At 50.2% G+C, this 25095-nt stretch overlaps 1 protein-coding gene across 1 annotated transcript in view; it reads right to left on the reverse strand.

Moving 5' to 3' along the window:
* The window catches only part of LOC112403294 (obscurin), a gene marked incomplete at its 5' end in the record, with an annotated part of 111322 nt that overhangs the window by 32803 nt on the left and 53424 nt on the right, over positions 1-25095 (reverse strand). The window contains 20 exon segments of the mRNA XM_024750694.1: positions 132-288; positions 986-1159; positions 1438-1520; positions 1646-1846; positions 2227-2366; positions 2521-2637; positions 3951-4018; positions 4352-4424; positions 4831-5049; positions 5211-5309; positions 5449-5481; positions 6135-6332; positions 6492-6616; positions 6840-6918; positions 20076-20354; positions 21153-22011; positions 22532-22905; positions 23563-23838; positions 23971-24258; positions 24584-24859. Of these exon segments, the coding sequence (XP_024606462.1) occupies positions 132-288; positions 986-1159; positions 1438-1520; positions 1646-1846; positions 2227-2366; positions 2521-2637; positions 3951-4018; positions 4352-4424; positions 4831-5049; positions 5211-5309; positions 5449-5481; positions 6135-6332; positions 6492-6616; positions 6840-6918; positions 20076-20354; positions 21153-22011; positions 22532-22905; positions 23563-23838; positions 23971-24258; positions 24584-24859 (4118 nt within the window).

The following is a 25095-nucleotide window of genomic DNA, read 5'->3' on the forward strand; positions in this document are numbered from 1 at the left end:
TCTCAGCTGAGGGCCAGGGGGCCTGGGCAGGCTGAAGTGGGGCCTGAGCAGGGTCAGGGAAGATGATCTAAGAGCTAGAAGCCAGCATCAAGCCTGGCGAGTGGAGGCAGGGCTGACGGGCAGAGGAGCACCTTGTAGAACTCCTGCACGGCCGTGCTGACCATCACCGACTCAGCCTGCACTCGGCCCACCAGGAACTCCAGATACTTCTCAAAGGCTGCCTGGTTCTTGATGAAGCACATGGCCACGTCGTCATCCGTGTCACAGCTATGCAGCTCCTGTGAGAAGCTGCCATGGAGGGGAACAGTGGTCAGGCGAGGGCTGACATCAGGACCCTCACCCACGACCCACAACCCAGCCCCAAACCCTCAGGTTTGGGAAGAAACAGGCTCCTTCCCAGGGCCGGGTTCCTGTGGATGACAGTGAGTGTTCTGGGCTGTGAGGGCCACGCATATGTGGTGTTTCAGGGCGTGCACGTATGTGCAGGTGTGCAAGCACGTCAGGGAGTACGTGCCTGTGGGTGTACATGTGTTCGTGTGCGTGCCATGTACACGTGTGCGCACATTTCTGGGGTACGTCTGTGTACTTGGGTTGCAGTGGGTAGGTGTGTCACAGGCACTTCCGGGGATAAGCCAGGTGCACGCGCCTGTGTTCCTGGGGACATGTGTGTACAGGAGTGTGGTACACCAGCGGGTGAACCGAGTCATCACGGGTTCTGTCTCTTCTCGACTCCTGCCCACTCTCCTGAGGTACAGCCCTGTCGGTACACACGTGTGTGAGTGTGAGCATCCACGTGTGTATGCACATGTGTGGTGTGTGTCCACGTGTGTAGGCATGTGTCTTGTGCATGTATGACTTGTGTGTGCACACATGTATCTACACACATGTGAACAGTGTGTCCAAGTGTGTGGCTAAGCATGTGTGTGTATACATGCATGTACGCACAGACCGGGGAATAGCCTTGAGGCCCACCCTGCATGCCCACCTGCTATGGAAGTGACTGATGTCCTGCACATTTCGGAAGATGACTGCCTTCTGGCTGGCCACGGCCGTGGGCACGTGGGGGCAGTGGTCCAGGTACTGCATGTGGTGGTTCTGCAGGAACTGCAGCTTGCCCACAAAGGCCTGCTCTGAGCTCAGCAGCTCCTGGATGAGGGAGCTGGGTGGGGAGACAGCCATGAGGGGAAGATCCAGGGGCTTAGCTGCTGAACCGGGCACTTCCAAGTCACGTGCATCCTGCTGCCCACTTTCAGAATGGGCCTGGCAAGCTGGTGGAGGGAGGGCACCCTCACACACCAGGCAGCCCCACCACACGAAGTTTCCAGGCAAGGTCCCGCCAGCTAGAGGCAAGCCCCAGGGGACTTGGGTGTAATTAGCATCTTGGAGGCTCCCCACAGGAACCCAGCTTCCCACAGTTCCTGCCCGGTGGCCCCTCACCTCAGCCTCGTCTTGTACTCATCCTCCGACACAGCCTCCCCGGGGAACTCAGGGGCCTCAGCTGGCCCCCACTCAGGTGACAGCTGGTGAGAGACGGGAGAGGGTCATAGGCAGCCTGAGCGCTAGCCTGTCCTTCCAGGGCGAGGCTCCCACCTTCATGGGGAACGGGGGTACAACCCCAGGACCACCCTTCCAGCCATCCAGGTACCTTGAGCCGCTTGTCCAGGTAGGCAGGAGACACCCAGCCTTGCCGAGAGAGGCTGGACTTGGTGGGTTTGGTACGCACAAGCCAGCGCAGCGGGTGCGCCGAGTCCAGTACCTCCACATACTGGCCCTCCCGCAGCAAGATGGCATCCTGCTCAGCCCCCAGGGGCAGGTAGTCAGCCGTGACCACATAGATGTCAAAGATCTGGGGGGGAAGTCACTGAGTCAGACCTGGAGAGGGGCCAGTGGGCCTCCTAAGGCCCCAGGCTACAAGGCCTCTGGAATTAAGTGGAGAAGAAGCAGCCATCCTGAGATTCCATGAAGTTCTAGAACAGGCTCAACCCATCTCTACTGATGGAAATCCTACCAGGAGTGCCAGGTGGCCCACCCCAAAGGGACAAGGAGGAACCTCTGGGGTGCTGGGCGTGTCCTGGGTCGCAGTGGTGATATTGGCCACTCAGGTGTGTGCCCACCTCCTCTGCCCCAGCTCCCCTGGCCCCCTACACCAACTCCACCTTCACCCTGTCCCTGACACTCTCATACCCCCTTGCCCCCCCCTGCCCCACCCCTCGCCTGCCCATGAACCTCTCCCCGGTAGTCTCCATCCTCGGACTCTGAGGATGACTCCTGGACGCTGGAAGAGGGGCGTGACCGTCCATGCCGGGGGGATGCAGACGGCGTCTTGGACTCCTCATCGCTGTCACCTCCAGGTACCTGCAGCGTGGCTGGGGGACACAGGGCACATGGTGCCTTCAAAGGGCCTGCCCCCCATGCCGCCCTCCCATGGGTCTACAGGGCGTTCAGGTGAGGAGGGGCCCCAGTCCTGGGGGCTCAGTCACGGCCACCCCTGGACCTCGCTCCATCACCAGCTACCCTTACCCTGTGTGATCTTGGCTGACACCATCTCTGTGATCTGCGAAGTGAGCTTCTTCAGGAACTCCTCCGTGCCCACCTCGGCCAAGGACAGGTGGCCACAGGCCTCTGATGACGGAAGCTCTCCTGGGGGCCAGACCCTAGCTCAGCCAGCCGTGTGCTCCACAGATGTGCCCGAACACCCGCCTCCAGGCCCATCCTGGGCTTGGGGGTCAGAGTAGCCAAGGGACGCACAGACTTGGGCCAGAGCTGCCAGAAGCAGGGAAGGCTGACCACAACTAGGGGTCTCTTTGGCTCAAGGGCAACTGAGCCAAGGTGTGACTTAGGGGACCACAAACTCAGGCATGACAGTGGGGGCAGCAGGTGGCTGTGGGGAGAGCAGGCAGTCAGGGGACAGCAGGTAGCCAGCATGGTTGCAAGGCAGTAGGCAAGGGCAGCTGAGGGCAAAGCTGGGTAAATGGTCAGGCTGGGGTGGGAGCTTGGAGCTGTGGGGTCCCCAGTGGGGTTTGTGCCAAACCTCCATTCCTGTTGGCCACTTGGCCACTGGTCTGGGAAGGGGCTCAGAAGGGACGGAGATCACAAGGACCTCAGCCAGGCAGTATAATACGAGGGCAGGTCCTGGACACTGAAGGCAGGGGGCAGGACCCCAAATTGTGGCCCGAGGGCTGGGGGGCCAGACCCCTGGCAGCTGTGGTTTGATGGCTTCAGGTCGACCTTGATGGAAGTGTGATCCTTTGCAGGTGTAAGGGGCTGGGAGCAGTTGCTGGGGTTATGGGGGAATGAGGGCGGCTTGGGATGGGGGCAGCACAGGGAAGGGAGGGCTGGGTAAATTAACAAAGCAGGTCAGTGGAGAAGTGATCCCAAAGGTGGGCAATGGGTACATGGGGTGCATGGCTCCCTCCTCTCGACTTCTGTGCTGACTCAGTATCTTCCATAAAACAATGTTTTAAATATGCCAATGTGCTGGGGCCCTGTGCAGGTGGCCAGGAAGCAGCTGGACAGGTCAGGGGGCAGGCACACTTAGAGGCTGGGAATAGGGGGACCCAGCTTGGGGGCAGGGGGAGAATCCCTGACAAAGTGGGGACCCTGTCGGCAGCATATCCAGCACCCGCCTCCCCGAACTGCCCCCCTGCCAGCCCTGACTCAGCAGCTGCCTGCTCCTAGGCATCCATACAGCCCCCTGGACGTGAGCTCTAAGCCAAGGGCTGGCCCAGCCCAGGGGCCCCCGCGAGCTTCCACATCCTCGAGGGTCAGAAATGGCCCGGAGACCAACCAAATCTCAGAATTAGGCCCATAAGAGGGCAGGGAGGCCCAGCCCAGAGCTAGGCAAGCAGGTGTTCCTAGGGCCACACGGTCCTGGGGCCTGCCAGCTGGGCAGCCTCCTCCACACCCCCTGTCCCCCACCCCGCACAGATGTGTGCCCACTCAGCCCGTACCTTTCCTCTGCCCAGCGAGGTCTGTGAAACCTGAAGGTTGCGACATCTGTTCAGAAACAACTTGGGTCCTAAAGGGGGAGGAGGTATCCTGAAGGGCCTGACAGAAAAGAGGGTCTGGGGGCAGTGGGCCTTGATGCCACAGTCGGGGCCCTGGGGAAGTCCTCTCTTTACAATGGGGACCCAAGCCACATGGCCCAAGAGGGCCAGAGCTGGGCTGGGATCTGTGATGGGGCTCCCTCCCAGCAGCAGCACTGCCCCCCACCAGGACCAGGACCCCACTCTCCCGGGACCTGCACTCCCAGGACCCACTCTCCCAGGACCTGCACTCCTGCACTCCCAGGACCCACACTCCCGGGACCTCACTCCTGGCCCCTCTGCCTCTTGAGCAGCCCCTCACTCACCCCTGCAGGAAGGTGGAGATGAGGGCTTCCTTCACCCCGGCCTGCTCCTCTGCTGCCCCAGCCTCCTTAGGTACTGTCAGGAGAACAGGGTGAGCGACCAGGATGACACCTCATACCCTCGAGCTCTGATTCTGATCGGGGCCCCTGCCAGGGATGCCTGGACCACCCCCCAGGGGGCCTTGGCCCTGTCATCTGGAGCCCCGAGGAAGACTGTGCCCAGTGTTCCAGCTTGGCCCACAGTCATCCCACCACTGGTAGGGACGGGAATGGGGTCTGCACTTGACTCACCCACCCTGGGAAGAGCTGAGAGTGACCCAGGAAGAAACCACTCAGGGCGGCAGGGGGCTTCTAGGAGAGTCTCAGCTAGCTGAACGGAGCCCACAGTGTAGGGCGTGGGAGCTGGCCCATGAGCTCTGAGGCTGCACACTACCCACACTGCCCCTCTCCCACTCCTGGCTGGGTCACCCATGCCCACTCACAGCCAGAGACGTGCAAGCTTGCGGAACAGAGGGCTTGGCCAGCAGTGTTTGTGGCGATGCAGGTGTAGGTGCCCTGGTGCTGACGGTCCACATCCAGAAGGACCAGGCTGTGCTGCTGGGCAGAGCTGGCCACTGTGTAGCCCGGCGTGTGGCAGCCGATCCACAGCACACCCTGCTCAGCCTCCTCCCGCAGCCAATGCACAGCTGGGAGCGGGTCTCCTGCAGGCAGGAGTATATGGTGGACAGTCTCCCCACACCAAGAGGGTGGCTCTGGGAAGCAGGGGTCACCTCTGAGCCTCCCTAGGAGGTCCTGAGTGGGTGCAGGCAGGGGACCTCCCTGGGGGCTCTCCTGAGTGGGACAGGGAGGCAGGACATCTCACCTTCAACCTTCACTGAGAAGGTGATGCTGGAGCCCTTCTTCACCTTCTTGGAGGTGAACTTCTCCAGGAATCGGGGTGGCACCAGCTGTTGGTGTACATCTGGAGAGACATGGGGCAGTTGGTGGTAAACAATGTAGAGCCCCAATTCCACGTGGTCGTCCCCCTCACGCACCCTCACCGAACCTGTCCCCAGTGTCCACCCCACCCTCCTTCCCTCTGCCCCCTGGAGTCGGCTCACCGAATGCTGGCTTCTCTTCTGGTTCATTGGGGCCTGAAGAAAGCACAGAAGTCAGATCTACAGCACCAAGGTGCCCCCTCCCCTGAGTGGGCCTGCCTAGCATGGTGTGAGTCCCGAGGGTGGCCCCGCCCACTCCTACACACAGCACCTTTCCTAAATCTGGCCATGCAGAAATGGAATTCACTCAGTCCCCACGGACCAGATGGAGTGTTACCCATGCCCGCCCAGGAGTCTGGGGCGTTGCTCTGAAACTAACTTGGGGATGCTTGTGCTGAAAACGCCACAACTGAAGCAATGCCACAGGCAGTGTTGGGTCCCTAGACCAGGGCAGATTTGGGCAAGACTTGGAATCACCTTGCAGTGCTCAGAACTTTGGAAAATAAGGAAGTTAAGACCTCTACTCCCCCAATTACTACCTGCCTCTTCCTCCACAGTCTACGGAGGGCTCCATGCTTGCCTGAGCCTACTCCACCAGCTAGCTACCCTGCTTGCTGGTCAGTTTTCATGGGCCCCACGCCCTCTAAGGGCCCATGCTCTCTGGGAGCCAGCTTCTGGCCACCTGTGACTTTTGCACACAGGGGCAGTGACCACTGAGCCCTAGCTCCCAGGCTTGCCACAGCATGGTTTATAGGTGGACATCAACCTGGGTGTGGACACCAAGCTCTGCTGCATCCCTGAGCACCCACCTCGGACCAGCAGCCGAGCAGACGAATAAGCAGCACCCACGGTGTTGCTGATGTAGGCTGAGTACTGGCCAGCATCCTCACTGGTGACCGAGGCAATCTCCAGGGTGTGCAGTATCTTCCTGTCCGTCATGCAGATGTGTGCAGATGCAGTCAGGGGCTGCCCATCTTTGAACCAGTACAGTCGAGGCGTGGGGTAGCCTGGGGCCGCAGGGGGAGTGGTTAGCACAGGGCCACAGCCCAGTGGGCACCATGCCCTCCACAGGCCCTCATAGACCCCTGGGTGATCTAACCCTAACCAACCCTAACCCTCCCTCTGGTGGGAGGCAGCTCCTTTCCCTTCATTTCTCTCCCCCTTACCTTTCACCTTGAGCTGGAACTTGGCCAGACGTGTGCCGGGGGCCACCTGGAGGTCTTTCAGGTCCTCCACAACCTGCGGCAGCTGCCCCTCCTCTGAGGTAGACTCCGTGCCCTCCTGCTCCCAGCTGGCAGGGAGAACCAAGAAGGGGCAGATGTGAGATGGACCAGTGAGGGGTCCAGGACAGGAGGGGACCAGGGTCAAGCGTGGATGGCTTCTGAGGTCTCCTCTTTCCTGGACAGAGACTGCCATGGCCTGGTTGAAGGCTCCAGGATTTGGATTCTGTCAGTCCAAGCCAGCATTGCCACCCCCCGCAAAGGGCCCAGGACCACCCCTGCATGACCCTCTACCTGGACAGGTAGCCTTGGGCGCTGAAATAGGATGAGGTTTCCGTGGCATCCACAGCAGTTTCGTAGTCGGTGCTGGTCACTGAGGATGAAGGGTGGAGCTGAAGTGAGGCCTGCACCCCATCTGCCTGGGGAACGGGCCCCACCCCAGAGGCTACCTGATTCTCACTGCGCAGCCATTCCTGGGAGCCACTCACGCTTCTGAGTCAGAAGGCATGGGGGACACAGCTACCCTATGGCCCCTCCTTGTCTCCAGGCTGTTACCAGCCCATGTTTCCAGGCCTATAACTAACTACAAGACCCAACAAATTATAAATACTGGGCTTCATAAATAGCAGACAGTGGCAACAACAGCATCTTCCAGTTCCAGCCAACTAAGGAACAAGGATAACACAGGCCTCAAAACCAACAGCTGGGACTTCAACTTCTAGCCACAATGGAGAAGAGGGGCTGGATTTACCCTCTGCTAAGGTCTGAATGTTGTGTCCCCCCAAAATTCATATGCTGAAATCCTAGCCCTCAACGTGACAGTGTTTGAAGATGGGATCTTTTTGAGGTGATCAGGCTTAGATGAGGTCATGAGGGTGGAGCCTAATGAATGGGATTAGTGCCCTTATAAGAAAAGACACCTTTCACAGTGAGAGGATGGCCATCTGCAATTCAGAAGAGGGCTTTCACCAGCACCCAACCATGCTAGCACCCTGATTTCAGACTTCCAGTCTCCACAACTTTAAGCAATAAATTTCTGTTATTTAAGCTGCACAGTCTATGGTACTTTGTTATAACAGCCTGAACTAAGACACTGGCCCCCTGAAACAACCAAAGGAAAACAAACACAATACACAAAACAATGGTTGTGATGTTGTGATTTATAATAAGAAATATGTGTTTGGTCTTCCTCCTGTTTCTGACTCAGAGCTCCTAAACCCTTGGAATTTCCTAAGTGAGGAGAGGCACAGAGGTGGGTTTTTTTATGTTAATGAAGTGATTTTCCAAAAGCCCCTAAGGATGGGGGCTGATTGCCAGGGTAACCAACCATGTGACTAGAAGGTTGGGACCCCCTGACATCCAGGGAGGGGAGAGGGGCTGGAGATTGAGTCCAATCCTAGGAATAAACCTACCTAAGGAGGCAAAAGACCTGTACAGCAAAAACTATAAGATGCTGATAAAGAAGTCAAAGACGACACAAACAGATGGAGAGATATACCATGTTCTTGGACGGGAAGAATCAATACTGTCCAAATAACTATACTACCCAAAGCAATCTACAGGTTCAAGGCAATCCTTATCAAATTATCAATGGCATTTTTCACAGTAGAATAAAAAATTTTACAACTTGTATGGAAACACAAAAGACCTTGAAGAGCAAAAGCAATCTTGAGAAAAGAAAAAAAACAGAGCTGGAGGAATCGGGCTCCCTGACTTCAGACTATACTACACGGCTACGGTAGTCAAGACAGTATGGTACTAGTGCAAACACAGAAATATAGATCAATGGTACAGGAGAGAAAGCCCAGAGATAAACCCATGCACCTATGGTCAACTAATCTATGACAAAGGAGGCCAGAATATACAATGGAGCAAAGACAGCCTCTTCAATAAATGGTGCTGGGAAAACTGGGCAGCTACACGTAAAAGAGTGAAATTAGAACACTCCCTAACACCATACACAAAAATAAATTTAAAATGAATTAAAGATCTAAATGTAAGGCCAGACACTATAAGACTCTTAGAGGAAAACATAGGCAGAACACTCTTTGACATAAATCACAGCAAGATCTTTTTTGACCCACCTCCTAGAGTAATTAAAATAAAAACAAAAATAAACAAATGGGACCTAATTAAACTTAAAAGCTTTTGCACAGCAAAGGAAACCATAAACAAGACGAAAAGACAACACTCAGAAAGGGAGAAAATATTTGCAAACGAAGCAACTGACAAAGGATTAATCCCCCAAATATACAAGCAGCCCATGCAGCTCAATGTCACAAAAACAAACAACCCAATCAAAAAATGGGCAGAAGACCTAAATAGACATTTCACCAAAGAAGACATACAGATGGCCAAGAGGCATGTGAAAAGATGCTCAACATCACTAATCATTGAGAAATGCAAATCAAAACTACAAAGAGGTAGTTCTCACCTCATACCTGTCAGAATGTCCTGCATCACAAAATCTACAAACAATAAATGCTGGAGAGGGTGTGGAGAAAAGGGAACCCTCCTACACTTTTGGTGGGAATGTAAATTGATACAGCCACTATGGAGAACAGTATGGAGGTTCCTTATAAAACTAAAAATAGAACTATCACGTGACCCAGCAATCCCACTACTGGGCATATAACCTGAGGAAACCATAATTCAAAAAGACACATGCACCCCAATGTTCATTGCAGCACTATTTACAATAGCCAGGACATGGAGACAACCTAAATGTCCATGAACAGAGGAGTGATAAAGAAGATGTGGTACATATATACAATGGAATATTACTCAGCCATAAACAGGAACAAAATTGAGTCATTTGTAGAGACGTGGATGGACCTAGAGACTGTCATACAGAGTGAAGTAAGCCAGAAAGAGAAAATGCATATATGTGGAATCTGAAAAAACTGTATAGATGGTCTTATTTACAAAGCCAAAATAGAGACACAGACGTAGAGAACAAACCTATGGATACCAAGGGGGAAAGGGAGGGTGGGATGAATTGGGAGATTGGGATTGACATATACACACTACTGATACTATATGTAAAATAGATAACTAAGGAGAACCTATTGCACAGCACAGGGAACTCTACTCAATGCTCTGTGGTGACCTAAATGGGAAGGAAACGCAAAAAAGAGGGGATATGTGTATATGTATAGCTGATTCACTTTGCTCTACAGTAGAAACTAACACAACACTGTAAAGCAACTATACTCCAATAAAATATTTTTTTTTTAATCACCAGTGGTCAATGATTTAATCAGTTGTGCCTGTGTAATGAAGTCTCCATAAAACCCCAAAAGGATAGGGTTCAGAGAGCTTCCCGGCTGGTAAACACATGGACACTGGGGGAGAGTGGCATGCTTGGCCCTGCCCCTTCCCACGCGCCTTGCCTATACGTCTCTTCCACCTGGCTGCTCCTGAGTTATACCCTTTTATAATAAAGCACTGATCTACTAAGTGAAATGTTTCTCTGAGTTCTGTGAGCCACTTTAGCAAATTATTAAAACCCAAGGAAGGGGGTCATTGGAACCTCTAATTTATAGCATGTAGGCCAGAAGCACAGGTGACAACCTGGACTTGCAGTTGATATCTGAAGTGGTGGTGGAGGCAGCCTTGTGGGAACTGAGCCCTTAACCTATGGGATCTGATGCTATTTCCAGGTGGATGGTGTCAGAATTGAGTTGAACTGTAGGACACTTGGCTGGTGTCTCAGAGAATTTCTTTTTGTGGGAAAGAAAGAAACCCACACGTTGGAATTGGGTACAGAATCATCAGAATGGTTAAGATGAATGAAGGACAGTGATGTATTAGAGATAGGAAACAATGGTGAGTCCTATAATTGCCCCAGCTTCCTGACTTAAGTTTACGGGAAAAGGAAACTGAGGCAGAGCCAGGCAGACCCTGAGTTGAGGAGACAGAGCTGATGTCCTGAGAGACAAAGGCAGCCTGTGCCCATGGAACAGAAAAGCAGAGAAGAGAAAGCTGCACAGAGAGAGGGCCCCCTCCCTCGAGGATGCCACAGAGCACTGACTGGCACATGCACACAGGAAAGAGCCATCTGAAAGGACTAGAGGAAGTAGCACCAGAAGAGCACAAGGGCTGGAATAATGTCTGTTTGCAGTCAGATTAGAAACTTTCTTAATTCACAGGGCATCAGGTTGAGTACTCAGGAACACTCTCACTTCAGCAGATGATCAGCTTTGGACTGAGCACTGCCTTGGCCCCACATAACAAATCACACAAGCCAGACCCAAAAGGATCAAGCTGCTTCCAAGTAACACACTGTACTGCTCAAGAAGACCTGCAGAAACACAAAATATCCAGCTCCCAGCAGGGTTAAATTCACACTGTCAGGCATTCAGCCAAGACTGTCCGACATGCAAGGAGGCAGGAAACACACAACCTATAATGTGTAGAATAATCAATTGTCAAAACCAAGTCAGATTTGACACAGATGTTCGAACTGGGAGATAAGGACATTAGCACAGGTATTAGAATTGTATCCCATGTGTTTGAAAAGTTAAGATGAGATATAGAACATATAAAAAAGACTCAAGTAGAACTTCTAGAGATAAACAATACAATGGATGGGATTGATAGCAGATTAGATACTACAAAAGAACAGTGAACATAAAAGCATAGAAACTATGAAAAATGAAATGCATAGAGAAAGAAGAATTTTATTAATAAAAATGGAAAAGGAAGGGGCTTCCCTGGTGGCACAGTGGTTGAGAGTCCGCCTGCCGATGCAGGGGACACGGGTTCGTGCCCCGGTCCGCGAGGATCCCACGTGCCGCGGAGCGGCTGGGCCCGTGAGCCATGGCTGCTGAGCTTGCGTGTCCGGAGCCTGTGCTCCGCAACGGGAGGGGCCACAACAGTGAGAGGCCCGTGTACCGCTAAAAAAAAAAAAAAAAAAGAGAGACCATTTTCCCCCTAAAAAAAAAAAAAAAAAAAAAAAAAATGGAAAAGGATTATTAGTAGGCTATAGTACAACTTCAAGTGGCTCGATTATTTGTAACTTAAGTTCCCAAATGAAGGGGGAAAGAAAAAATATTTGAAGAAATAATGCCTCCCCCAAATTTCAAACTTAATGAAAACTATTAACCCAAAATTCCAAGAAGCTCAATTAACTGCACAAGGAACATAAATAAAGACAATTGCACCAAAGACTATGATCAAATTACTCAAAACCAATGACAAAAAAAAAAATCTTAAAAAGTATCCAGAGATCATGTTTGCAGAAATTGACAAGCTGATCCTAAAATTCATAAGAAAATGCAAGAGACTCAGGATGGTCAAAAAATCTTGAAGAAGAACCAAGTTGGCAGACTCACAGTTAAAATTTTCAAAACAGTATTATACACGGCTACAATATTCAAAACAGTGTGGTAATGGCATAATGACAGACATCTGGATGAATGGAATAGAATTGCGAGTCAGAAGTAAACCTATACATTTAATAGAAATTCGTTTCTGATAAGAGTTCCAAGACAATTTTATGAGGGAAAATAGTCTTTTCAACAAATAGTGGCGGGACAACTGGATTTCCACAGGAAAAAAATGAATTGGGGCCCTTACCTCATACCATATACAAATATGAACTCAAAATGTACCAAAGACCTAACTAAATATGAGAGAAGAAAGCATAAGTGTAAATCTTTATAACTTTGGATTAGACAGTGGCTTCTTAGACGTGACAAGTAAAGCACAAGAAACCAAAGAAAAAGTAGATAAACTATACTCCATCAAAATTTAAAACTTTTGTGCATCAAAGAACAATCAAGAAAGTGACAAGACAACCCACAGAATGGGAGAAAAGATTTGAAAATCATATACCTGAGACAACTAGGGCACGTGCTGGATGCTGGTGGGGGACCCCGATGCCCAAGGAGACAGGAAGAACCCCCAAGCAAACCGGCAGGACATGAGGGGACTGAGGGGGAGGAGAAGTGGAGGCTGGACAGGGCCAGTGCCCGTGAGGGGTGGCTGAGGGGGGGGAGGGGTTCCCATGCCTGGAGGGACCCGTGGGGGCTTGGCTCAGAGGGGAGCGGGCTCAGTCTTTCCCCTGCCTAATCCGCTGGGGAAGTCTGCCCAGCTCTCGGGCCAGGTCCTACGCCCTCAGAGGTCCCCTCCAGGCCAGGTTGGTCCTGGGGATGTAGGAGGGAGGCCTAGGAGATCAGGAGAGGAAGGTGGGAGGGGCCCTCTGGGACTGGAGGAGCAGGAAAGGAGCAGAGGGCATTTGCCCCACCCACTCGAACCAAGGAAGCCTGCTGGGCTCCAAGGTGGGGTCCCCTACCCTCTGAGAACAGAGGTGGGAGACATGCCTGGGCCCCTTCTGTTCTGTTGAGCCTAAGCCCCACGCACCACAACCCCCAGGGCCTTTTCCAGCCTTCTGGGTCCTAGGCATAGGCCCCACCCACTGCCTAAACCTCGACCCTGCTTAGGCCCTGCCCTCCATAGCCAAGGCTTTTTTCTCCTCCTCTTTTTTACTACTGTGATTCTGTTTTACCTTCCAGTTATTGTTTCATCTATATTTTTATTTTTATATTTTTTCTAACATATATGTGTGGCTTGCAGGATCTTGGGTTCACAAGCTGGGGGTTGGGCTGAAGCTCCTGTGGTGGGAGGTCTGAGTCCGAACCACTGGACTAACAGAGGAACTCAGACCCCAGGGAATATGCATCAGAGTGAGGTCTCCTGGAGGTCCTCCTCTCAGCACCAAGACCCAGCTCTACCCAACAGCCTACAGACTTCAGTGTTGGAAGCCTGAGGCCAAAAAACCAGTAAGACAGGAACACAATCCCACTCATAAAAAAAAAAGAGAGATAGCAAGAAAAATATGTCATGGATGAAGGGGCAAGGTAAAAACCTCCAAGACCAAATAAATGAAGAGGAAATAGGGAATCTACCTGAAAAAGAATTCAGAGTAATGATAGTAAAGATGATCCAGGATCTCGGAAATAGAATGGAGCCACGGATTGAGAAAATACAAGAAATGTTTAACAAAGATCTACAAGAACTAAAGAACAAACAAACAGATGAACAACAAAATAACTGAAATGAAAAATACACTAGAAGGAATCAATAACAGAATAACTGAGGCAGAAGAACGAATAAGTGAGCTGGATGACAGAATGGTGGAAATAACTGCCAAGGAGCAGAATAAAGAAAAAAGAATGAAAAGAATTGAAGACAATCTCAGAGACTTCTGGGACAACACTAAATGCACCAACATTCGAATATAGGGGTCCCAGAAGAAGAAGAGAAAAAGAAGGGGTCTGAGAAAATATTTGAAGAGATTATAGTGGAAAACTACCCTAACATGGGAAAGGAAATAGTCACCCAAGTCCAGGAAGCACAGAGAGTCCCATACAGGATAAACTCTAGGAGAAACACACCAAGACATATATTAATCAAACTAACAATTAAATTCAAAGAAAAAATATTAAAAGGGAAAAACAAAAAATAACATACAAAGGAATCCCCATAAGGTTAACAGCAGATTTTTCAGCAGAAACCCTACAGGCCAGAAGGCAGTGGCAGGATATACTTAAAGTGATGAAAGAGAAAAACCTACAACCAAGATTACTCTACCCATCAAGGATCTCATTCAGATTCAACAGAGAAATCAAAAGCTTTTCAGACAAGCAAAAGCTAAAAGAATTCAGCTTTACAACAAAAGCTAAAAAAACAAACCCAAAACAATTAAGAAAATGGTAATAGGAACATACATATGGATAATAACCTTGAATGTAAATGGATTATATGGCCCAACCAAAAGACACAGACTGGCTGAACAGATACAAAAACAAGACCCATATATATGCTGTCTATAAGAGATCCACTTCAGACCTAGGGACACATACAGACTGAAAGTGAAGGGATCAAAATAGATATTCCATGCAAATGTAAATCAAAAGAAAGCTGGAGTAGCAATACTCATATCAGATAAAATAGACTTTAAAATAAAGACTGTTATAAGAGATAAGGAAGGACACTACATAATGATCAAGGGATCAATCCAAGAAGATGATATAACAGTTGTAAATGTTTATGCACCCAACATAGGAGCACCTCCATACATAAGGCAAATACTAACAACCATGGAAGGAGAAATCGACAGTAACACAGTTTTAGTAGGGGAGTTTAACACCTCACTTACACCAATGGACAGATCATCCAAACAGAAAATAAATAAGGAAACACAAGCTTTAACTGACACAGCAGACCAGATAGATTTAATTGATATTTATAGAACATTCCACCCAAAAGTAGCAGAATACATTTTCTTCTCAAGGGCACATGGAACATTCTCCAGGCTAGATCACATCTTGGGTCATAAATCAAGCCTTGGAAAATTTAAGAAAATTGAAATCATATCAAGCATCTTTTCTGACCACAATGTTATGAGATTGAAAATCAATTACAGGAAAAAATTGTAAAAACCACAAATACATGGAGGCTAAACAGTGCACTACTAAATAACCAAGAGATCACTGAAGAAATCAAAGAAGAAATTAAAAAACACACAGAAACAAATGGCAACAAAAATACAACCACCCAAAACTTATGGGACACAGCAAAAGCAGTTCTAAGAGGGAAGTTTATGGCAATTCAATCTCACCTCAAGAAACAAGAAAAATCTCGAATAAACAATCTAACCCTAACCTAAAGCAACTAGAGAAGGAAGAACAAAGAAAACCCAAAGTCAGTAGAAGGAAAGAAATCACAAAGATCAGAGCAGAAGTAAATGAAATAGAAATGAAGAAAACAATAGCAAAGATCAATAAAACTAAAAGCTGGTTCTTTGAGAAGATAAAAAAATTGATAAACCCTTAGCCAGACTCATCAAGAAGAAAAGGGAGAGAACACAAATCAATAAAATTAGAAATGAAAAAAGAGAAATCACAACTGACACCGCAGAAATACAAAGGATTATAGGAGACTATTACAAACAACTATATGCCAATAAAATGGACAACCAAGAAGAAATGGACAAATTCTTGGAAAGGTACAATTTTCCATGACTGAACCAGGAAGAATTAGAAAATATAAACAGACCTATCACAAGTAATGAAATTGAAACTGTGATTAAAAATCTTCTGACAAACAAAAGCCCAGGACCAGATGGCTTCACAGGCGAATTCTATCATACATTTAGAGAGGAGTTAACACTGATCTTTCTCAAACTCTTCCAAAAAATTGCAGAAGGAGGAACACTCCCAAATTCATTGTACAAAGCCACCATCACCCTGATACCAAAACCAGAAAAAGATATCACAAAAAAGAAAATTATAGACCAGTATCACTGATGAACATAGATGCAAAAATCCTGAACAAAATACTAGCAAACAGCATCCAACAACATATTAAAAGGATCATACACCATGATCAAGTGGGATATATCCCAGGGATGCAAGGATTCTTCAATATACGCAAATCAATGTGATACACCATATTAACAAATTAAGGAATAAATACCATACGATCATCTCAATAGATGCAGAAAAAGCTTTCGACAAAATCCCACACCTATTTATAATTAAAAACTCTCCAGAAAATGGGCATAGAGGGAACCTACCTCAATATAATAAAGGCCATATATGACAAACCCACAGCAAACATTATACTCAATGGTGAAAAACTGAAAGCATTTCCACTAAGATCAGGAAAAAGACAAGGATGTCCACTCTTGCCACTCGTATTCAACATAGTTTTGAAAGTCCTAGCCACAGCAATCAGAGAAGAAAAATAAATAAAAGGAATACAAATTGGAAAAGAAAAAGTAAAATTGTCACTGCAGATGGCATGATATTATACATAGAGAATCCTAAAGCTGCCACCAGAAAACTACTAGAACTAATCAATAAATTTGGTAAAGTAGCAGGATACAAAATTAATGCACAGAAATCTCTGGCATTCCTATACAATAACAACAAAAAATCAGAAAGAGAAATTAAGGAAACAATCCCACTTACCATCACAACAAAAAGAATAAAATGCCTAGGAATAAACCTACCTAAGGAGGAAAAAGACTTGTTCTCAGAAAACTATAAAACACTGATGAAAGAAATCAAAGATGACATAAACAGGTGGAGAAATATACCATGTTCTTGGATTGGAAGAATCAATATCATCAAAATTTGTCACTATTGTCAAAATATTACCCAAAGCGATCTACAGATTCAATGCAATCCCTATCAAACTACCTACCAATAGCATTCTTCATAGAATAAGAACAAAAAATTTTACAATTCGTATGGAAACACAAAAGATCCCGAATAGCCAAAGCAATCTTGAGAAAGAAAAACAGAGCTGGAGGAATCAGGGTCCCTGACTTCAAACTATACCACAAAGCTACAGTAATCGTACTGGCACAAAAACTGAAATATAGATCAATGGTGCAGGAGAGAAAGCCCAGAGATAAACCCACACACATATGATCACCTAATTTACGATAAAGGAGGCAAGAACATACAATGAGAAAAGACAGCCTCTTCAATAAGTGGTGCTGGGAAAACTGGACAGCTACATGTAAAAGAATGAAATTAGAACACTCCCTAACACCATACACACAAAAAAAATTCAAAATGGATTAAAGACCTAAATGTAAGACCAGACACTATAAAACTCTTAGACAAAAAAAAAAGAAAAGAAAAAGAAAATCACATACCTGATAAGGATCTATCGATAGTACCCAGAATATACAAAAAACTCTTACAACTCAAAATTTAAAAAACAAAGAATCTAATTTTAAAATGGACAAAGGATTTCTCCAAAAAAAGATACACAAATGGCCAATAAGCACATGAAAAGATGCTCAATATCATTAGTCAGTAGGGAAATGCAAATCAAAACCACAATGAGACACCACTTCACATCCATTAGGACGGCTATAATTGAAAAGATGAACAAAAACGAGTGCTGGCAAAGATGTAGGGAAATTGGAACCTTTGTACACTGCCGGCAGAAATGTAAAATGGTGCAGCCGCTGTGTAAAAGAGTTTGTCAGTTCTTCTAAAAGTTAAACATAGAGTTTACCACCTGACCCAGCAATTCCACTCCTAGGTATAGATCCAAGAGAAACGAAAACATATGTCCACACAAAAACTTGCACATGAATGTTCATAGCAGCATTATTCATAGTAGCCATAAACCAATGGATAAACATCATCCAATGAATGGATAAATCATCCATATACAGTGAAATATTTTTCAGCCATAAAAAGGAATGGAGCACTGATATTTATTACATGGATAGACCTTGGAAACAAGCTCAGTAGGGCTTCCCTGGTGGCGCAGTGGTTGAGAGTCCGCCTGCCGATGCAGGGGACACGGGTTCGTGCCCTGGTCTGGGAAGATCCCACATGCCGTGGAGTGGCTAGGCCCGTGACCCACGGCCGCTGAGCCTGCACATCCGGAGCCTGTGCTCTGCAATGGGAGAGGCCGCAACAGTGAGAGGCCCGCGTATCGCAAAAAAAAACAAAAAAAAAACAAGCTCAGTAATAGAAACGAGACATAAAAAGCCACATATTGTATAATTCCATTTACATGGAAAATTCAGAATAGGCAAACCCACACAGACAGAAAACAGATTAGTGGTTGCCAGGGGCTGGGGGAGGGGGAATGGGGAGTGACAGTCAATAGGTATGGGGTTTCTTTCTGGGATGATGAAAATGTTCTGGGGTTAGATGGTAGCATAACCTTGTGAATATATTAAAAACCACTGAACTATATATTTTTAAATGGTGAATGTTATGGTGTGCAAATATCTAAAAACTTTTAAATCCCAGTAGAAAAAGTAAGTTATGTACAGAGAAACGAAGATAAGAATGACATCATATCTCTCATTGGAAAGAATGCAAGCTAATAGATGGTGGAGCAACATCTTTAAAGTATGGAAGGAAAAAACTGTCCTAGCAAAAATATCCTAAAGAAAAGCAAAATAAAGACATTTTTCAGATATATCCACACTACAAAAATTGCTAAAAGATGTCCTTCAGGCAGAAAGAAAGTGTTACGAGATAGAAATCTAGACCTACACAGCAAAATAAAGAGCTTGGAAATGGAACTACTTAGGTAAATATAGAAAATCTCGTCTTATTTAAGATACTAGACTTGTTATATTTAATAGTTTTATTTTCCTTTTTGTTGAGAGAATTATAGATTCTCATGCTGTTCTAAGAGATAATACAGAGATCCCATTTACTCTTCACCCAGTTTCCAGCGATGTTAACTTGTCTCAGAGCTATAAAATGTGACATTGCTATGATCCCTCAATCTTGTTCAGATTTCACAAGTTTCACACGAACTCCACTGAGTATATGTGTGTTTGTTTAGCTTTATGCAATAAAATGAAATTTTATCATAATTGTTGCACGTGTTAATAATTTGTTCCTTTTCCTTGCCAAGTAGTATTCCATAGAATAGCCATACCACAGTTTGACAGTTGGGTCATTACCAGTTTTTGGCTATTGGGAATAAAGTTGCTATGAGTATTTGGGCACCGGTTTTATTATGAATTTGAGTTTTTATTTCTCTGGGATAAACACCAAAAAAGGCAATTGTTAGATCATACAGTAGCTACATAGTTTTGTGAGCAACTGCAAACTGTTTTTCAGAGTGGCTGCACCACTTTACACTCTCACCAGCAATGCATGGGCGATCCCATCAGGGAAATGGAAATAAAAACAGGCACATCTTCCGTGTGCTTATTTGCCTTCTGTATGTCCTCTCCCTTGAAATGTATGGAAAGGTGGTGCTCCTTAGAATAGGTGCTCCTATTCTAAGTGGATTTTTAAAAAAAATTTATTGTTTAATTTTGAGCTTTCCTTTACATAATTTTTAGTCCTTTATAAGATATGTGATTTGCAGGTATTTTCTCCCAGCCCATAGCTTTTCATCTTCAACACCTGGTCTTTCTCAGAGCAAAAGGTTTGAACTCTGAGGAGGTCCAGTTTACCAATTCTTCCTTTTATGGGTCAAGTCTAAGCAGTCTTTTCCTAGCCCTAGGTCCTGAGGATCTCCTCCTACTTTTTTCTAAAAGTTTTATAGCTTCATATTTTACATTTAAGTATTTAATCCATTTTGAGCTAATTCTCACATAAGGTCAAAGTTCATATTTTTGCCTACAAGTGTTCAAATTACTCCAGCATCATTTGAAATTCCATCCTTGAATCTGAGATTCTATCCTTACTCCATTTGCTTTTGCATTTTTGTCAGAAGTCAGATGGATATATTTGTACTGAAGCTGTCTAGGGCCCGCCAGGAATCAGGGACAAAGACCAAATATATATTTCTTATTGTGCCACCGTGCCGTTAACCACCCACTGCGCCCATGGGGTACCTCCAAACCTTTCCAGGTTCCTCCCCAGCCCAGCCACCTCTCAAGGGGGCTCCAAGAGAACACTCCATCCTCCACAGACATTCCAGCCCCACATCCTGCCTGGCCTGAGGCCAATGGTCTCCAGCACTGCCTCTCCCAGCCAGGATCCCACCCTGACCCATCAAACCCGAGCATGCACTCACGGTCCACGCGGAGCTCCGCTTTGGTAGAGGACACACCCACGCTGTTCTCAGCCAGGCAGCGGTAGACACCCATGTCTGCTGGCACCACAGCTGTGATGATGAGCTGGTGGCCGCCCTGCTGGTCCTCACTGATCATGTAGTGGTCATTCTCCTCCAGCACCCTCCCGTCCTTGAACCAGCGCACACTGGGCACGGGCTGGCCTGTCACCACACAGTCAAAGCTCACGGGGTACCCATCCAGCACCTCCTGATTCTGTAGCTCAGTCAGGAACACCGGGGCTGGGAGGGACGGGCAGGGCATAAGACACGTTAGCCTCAGGCTCCCCCAAGTTGCCCCAGCTGCCAGCAGTTCAATGTGCGTGATCTGCATGGCACCCATTCACATGAGCGCTCACAGGATGGGCGGCTAAACAGAATTCTGTCTCTGCCAACTGAGCTCTTCCCTCCTCCCCATGCTCTAGAAGAATCTTCTCTTCATTAGCCTGGTTCCCAAGCTACCATGTGGCCAGAGAGATAGCAGACAGGAAACGGGGAAGAAGGGGAAGTAAAGGGAAGACCAAGGTTGGTTGTCTGGGATTGGAAGCACGCTAGTAGCTCAGAATTAAAGAGGAGGAACGATGCTGTGGGTTATTAAGGATACTCCCTTTGTTGTTCCTAGGGAGATGCAAGTAAACAGTGAAATGACTTTTTAATGAACTTTAGTTGCTGGAGTGGGAAATGGGGTTCATGCTGGACTATGTGGAACCCCGCCTCTTGTACAGATTATATCTGAAACCCGCACGGGGGAAAAAGTAACCCTAAACTCTAGGGTGTCAGTATTCCCGGACCCATTTCACAGAACAGAACTCTGAGGCTCCGAGAGGCTAATCAGTGGCAGGCAGAGCGGGGATTTCAGTTGAGCTCTGTCTAACCCCAGAGTCAGGGCTCCTCCCAGCTCAGTGGGCTGCATGTGCGAACAGCCAGAAGCTAAAGCCCCTTGAGCTAAACCTCCTTGAGTTTTCAGCTGACCCTGGTCACCGCTGCTGCCTTCGCTCTTCCTCTCCCCTCACCCCTGACCCAGGCAGCTTGCAGACTCACCTGCCTCTGTGGCCAGTACTGGCTCCGGAGGCGCTGCAGGGGTGGGGGCCACCTTGCCAATGCGCATCTCCACCCCACGCAGCCCCTGCTCTGACAGGCTGATGTCCACTCTGTTGTCCAGCGTGCCAAACATGTCCCGGAAGCAGGTGGCTGCCCGGCGGGCCTCGGCAAGCGTCTCGAAGCGGATGCAGATGGACTGTTCATCTTCGCGGTATGTCTGCCAGTCCCCAGGCTCCTCGGGCTCTGCCTTGCCCTTGTCAGCGCTGAAGATCTCCTCGTCTGAAACCTCTGCCGGGCCCTTGGTGCGGAACAGGCGGTGCAGCCGCCGGGCGGCCCGGCGGAAGGTGTCATCCAGCTCACTCCCGGAGGAACTCTCGGTCTCACTCTCCATCCCACTGACCACCACACAGGCACTGTGAGCCACACGGCCAAACTTGTTGCTCACCTGACAGGTATAGTGGCCAGCGTCGGCCCGGCCCAGGCTAGTGACCAGTAGGGAGCAGGTGCCATCCCCAAGCTGGTCAATGTGGTGGTGCCGGCCATCAGTCAGCTGCACACCGTCCTTCAGCCAGTGGGCACGCACATCTGTCTTGCTGGACACTACACACTCCAGATGCAGGACATCTCCCACCTGTGCCACGGTGTCCCCAAACGTGTGGCAGAACACAGGCCCCTCCTGCTGCTGTATCTCCTTCCGGACCTTATAACCCTTGAAGGCAGCCTGGATCTTCACTGCTGCCTTGTCCACGGATAGGTCACCCAAGTCCCCAACGCTCAGGTCTCCTGGTGGTGGGGGTACTGAAGCTGGCTTCTCCTGCTGCTTTTGTGGCTTCCCAGAAGGGGCGGCTGGGGCCTCAACCTGTGTGCACAGATAAGGTGGGGCACCTGAGGCCCGGGACAGGGAAAGGATCGTGTAGGGACACACAAAGGGCAGGGGGAAGCAGAGCCCAGGTCTCCTGCCCCAGCTCCATGCCTTGCTCCTGCATGCCTGCTGCCTGCTACCTGCTGTCAACTGCACTACCTTCACTGAGGCCAAATGCCTGATGGCTTCTGTTGCTTCCGAAAAGCAAGCCCACCCTCCCTAAAACTGCTTTCCCCAGAGCAGGACAGAGTTGTGAGAAATTCCAAGGAGAGATAGGTTCCAGCTCTTCAGAAAAGAAGTTTTAACAGCCAGGTGGATGGATGGGTAGGTGGATGGTCGCTGGATGGGTAGATGGATGACCAACAGATGGGCAGATGGTGGGTGGGTGGAAGAAAGGCTAAACGGATGGTGGATGGACCGACGGACAAGAGTGGAGAGATGATGTGTGGATGAATGACAGAGTGGCAAAGATCTAAGAGACCCAGGCCTCTCCTTGTAGGCCAAGCTGGAGACTCACCTTGCTGGTCAGTGGTGAGGCACTGGCCCTCCCAGCCTTCTTGAGGTAGGAAACCAGGGAAGGAGTGCCCGCACGGGACTCGTCGTCAGAGCTGGTGTGTGAGAGGTCAGCCTCGCCAGTGCGTGCCAGCTCGTCAGCCGTGGAAGAGTCCTCAGAGAGGTCGGGAGCCTCCTGCTCTACCTCCTGCCGCAGGCACTGCGGGCGTCCGTCCTCCTCGGGCAGCTCGCTGATGGAGTCCAGCGTAGGCTCTCGGCTCATGCGGCGCTTCCGGGCCAGGGCCTCCCACAGGAGATGCAGGTCGCCTTCCTGGGCTGCCTCAGGGGGCAGGCTGGGCTGTGTGGGGACCTCATCCCCAGATGCTGGGGTCAGCACCACTGAGGAGGGCAGGAAACGCGTCAGTCAGGCAGGGACAGAGCCATAACCCCAGGCCGGCCTTAGCTACTGACCACGGTTCCCCTTATAGGCCTCTGCTGCCTGCCTGGGCCCCCAAGAGTTCTGATGCACCCTGTATACAAGGTTTTCGAGGTTCTGAATGGCCCTCTCTAGGCCTCAGCATCCCCTGAGCAACCCAGACCTCAGTCTTCCTCCTGCACAGGAGGGGATGACCACAGGGAACACCAGGCCAGGGTCAGTGCAGGTGCAGGGGGTTCAGAGTGTAGGGGGTTCAGGGTGCAGGGGGCTCAGACTGTAGGGGGTTCAGAGTGCAGGGGGCTCAGAGTGCAGGGGGCTCAGAGTGTAGGGATCCAATGCTTTAAAGAACGAGCAGTGGGCACCAAGGGCTGCATTGGCCAGGATCCCACTCAGAGAGCGATGTGACCTCAGATGCCAATGATGTGGGTTCTGACAGGAGGCTGAGCCACAGGGATCTGTTCATCTCCCCACCCCGGGCCTCAGTCTTTCTTGGTGTGAGGCAGTGTCCTCAAGAGGACCTCCTGCAGTTCCCCGAGAGAACCAGTGAGCAAAAGGGCTGGCCCACTCCACATCCCAGGGCTCCTCCCTTCACTGGGCACGCTGGGCCCTGGGAGACATACCCTGGAAGGCAGCAGCCGCCACAGAGACAGGGTCCCGTGCAGGGGCACAGCGATACTCGCCCTGGTCCTCCGCTGAGAAGTCCCGAATCAACAGCGTCTGCCGCCGACCCCGGCAGAGAAGCTGGAAGCGCCCACTGGGCTGGATGCGCTCTGTTCCCTTCAGCCAGATGACCTCACCAGCCTCGGCCACCTCACACTCCAGACACAAGTCCTCCCCAGCTGCCACCTGCCGGCTCTCAGGGGCAGGGGGTGCAGGCGTGGGCTCCCGGGGCTCTGCTGGGAGAAGCAGTCAGGAACAGGAGGGACGCGTCAGTAAGGACGCGGGCAGGGACCCCCAGCTTAGAGAGGCCTTGAGGTCTCCAGGCTGGACCCCCACCCTCATAAACCAGGACCAAGGCAGCAACTCACCAAGCCTCACTGTCTGGGGCAGGTACACAGGCTCCCCAGCGCCTGCCACGCCCACTGCGGCCACACGGAAGCGGTAGGTCTCCCCGGGGACCAGGCCATCCACCAGGCACTCGGGCCCGGGCACCAGCTCGTGGCACAGCTGCCACTCTCCTGTGGCCGCTGCCTTCACCTCTACCCGATAGCCACAGAGACCGCCTCCACCGTCACTCGTGGGAGCCGCCCAAGACAGTGTCACGGCACTACCACTGCGCCCCACCACCTCGGCGTCCTCTGGGGGGTCGGGGAGGCCTGGGGGGCGGGCAGGAGGCACAAGGTCAGTGCAGCGGCTGGCAGTCAGCACCCGCAGCCCCGCCCACCCTGGGGTCTGCTGGTGGGGCACAGTACGGTCCACCCCTCAGAGTCCTGTGAGCAGCTGTGCCCTACAGCCCGGCCTTTCTGAAGGGGCGAGGATGATGCGTTTGAGTCACAGGAAGACTGTGTGCCCAGAGGCCACCGAGCGTGGGGGGCCACAGAGAGCCCCCAGCAGCCTCTGAAGCTGAAACCTCCTGCTCCCCGACCTGTCTCCCCGAGAGCCCTGGACCCGAGCTGCAGCAGGCAGACCCAGGCCACCCACCCAGCACAGTGAGCCTCGCAGAGGCCACGGCATCACGGGCGGCGAAGGTGACCTCGCCGGCGTGGTGCAGCCAGGCCCGGCGCAGCAGCAGGGTGTGGTGGCTGCCTTCGGCGGTGACTGTCCAGTCCGCGTCGTCAGGCTGCACCGAGGCTCCGTTTATGTACCAGGTCGCCTCACCCACCGGCACTGTCTCGCTGAGCGTGCAGCTGAAGCTGGCCCGCGCCCCGGCCAGCACGGCTGCGTCCCGGGGTGCCTCCAAGACCTCCAAGCGCCAGCCTGCGGGGCAGGGTGGCAGTGTGAGCTCAGGGGCCAAGGGGCGGCCTGGGGCGGGGCGGGGCTCGGAGACACCCATGCCACCCCCTCCCGTCACCCCCGAGAAGAGGAGGGCACCAGCCTCAGGTGGGAGTGGCCTCAGAGATCAACGTCCCCAAGGCTACCACCCCATGCTCCTGTGGGCAAGTCTCAGAAATCGATGCCCTTCCCAGAAGCCTCAGCTTCCCCCCCCCCAACCC

The sequence above is a fragment of the Neophocaena asiaeorientalis genome, unplaced genomic scaffold (genome assembly GCF_003031525.2).
Source record: "Neophocaena asiaeorientalis asiaeorientalis breed wild unplaced genomic scaffold, Neophocaena_asiaeorientalis_V1.1 scaffold742, whole genome shotgun sequence".
NCBI lineage: Eukaryota > Metazoa > Chordata > Mammalia > Artiodactyla > Phocoenidae > Neophocaena > Neophocaena asiaeorientalis.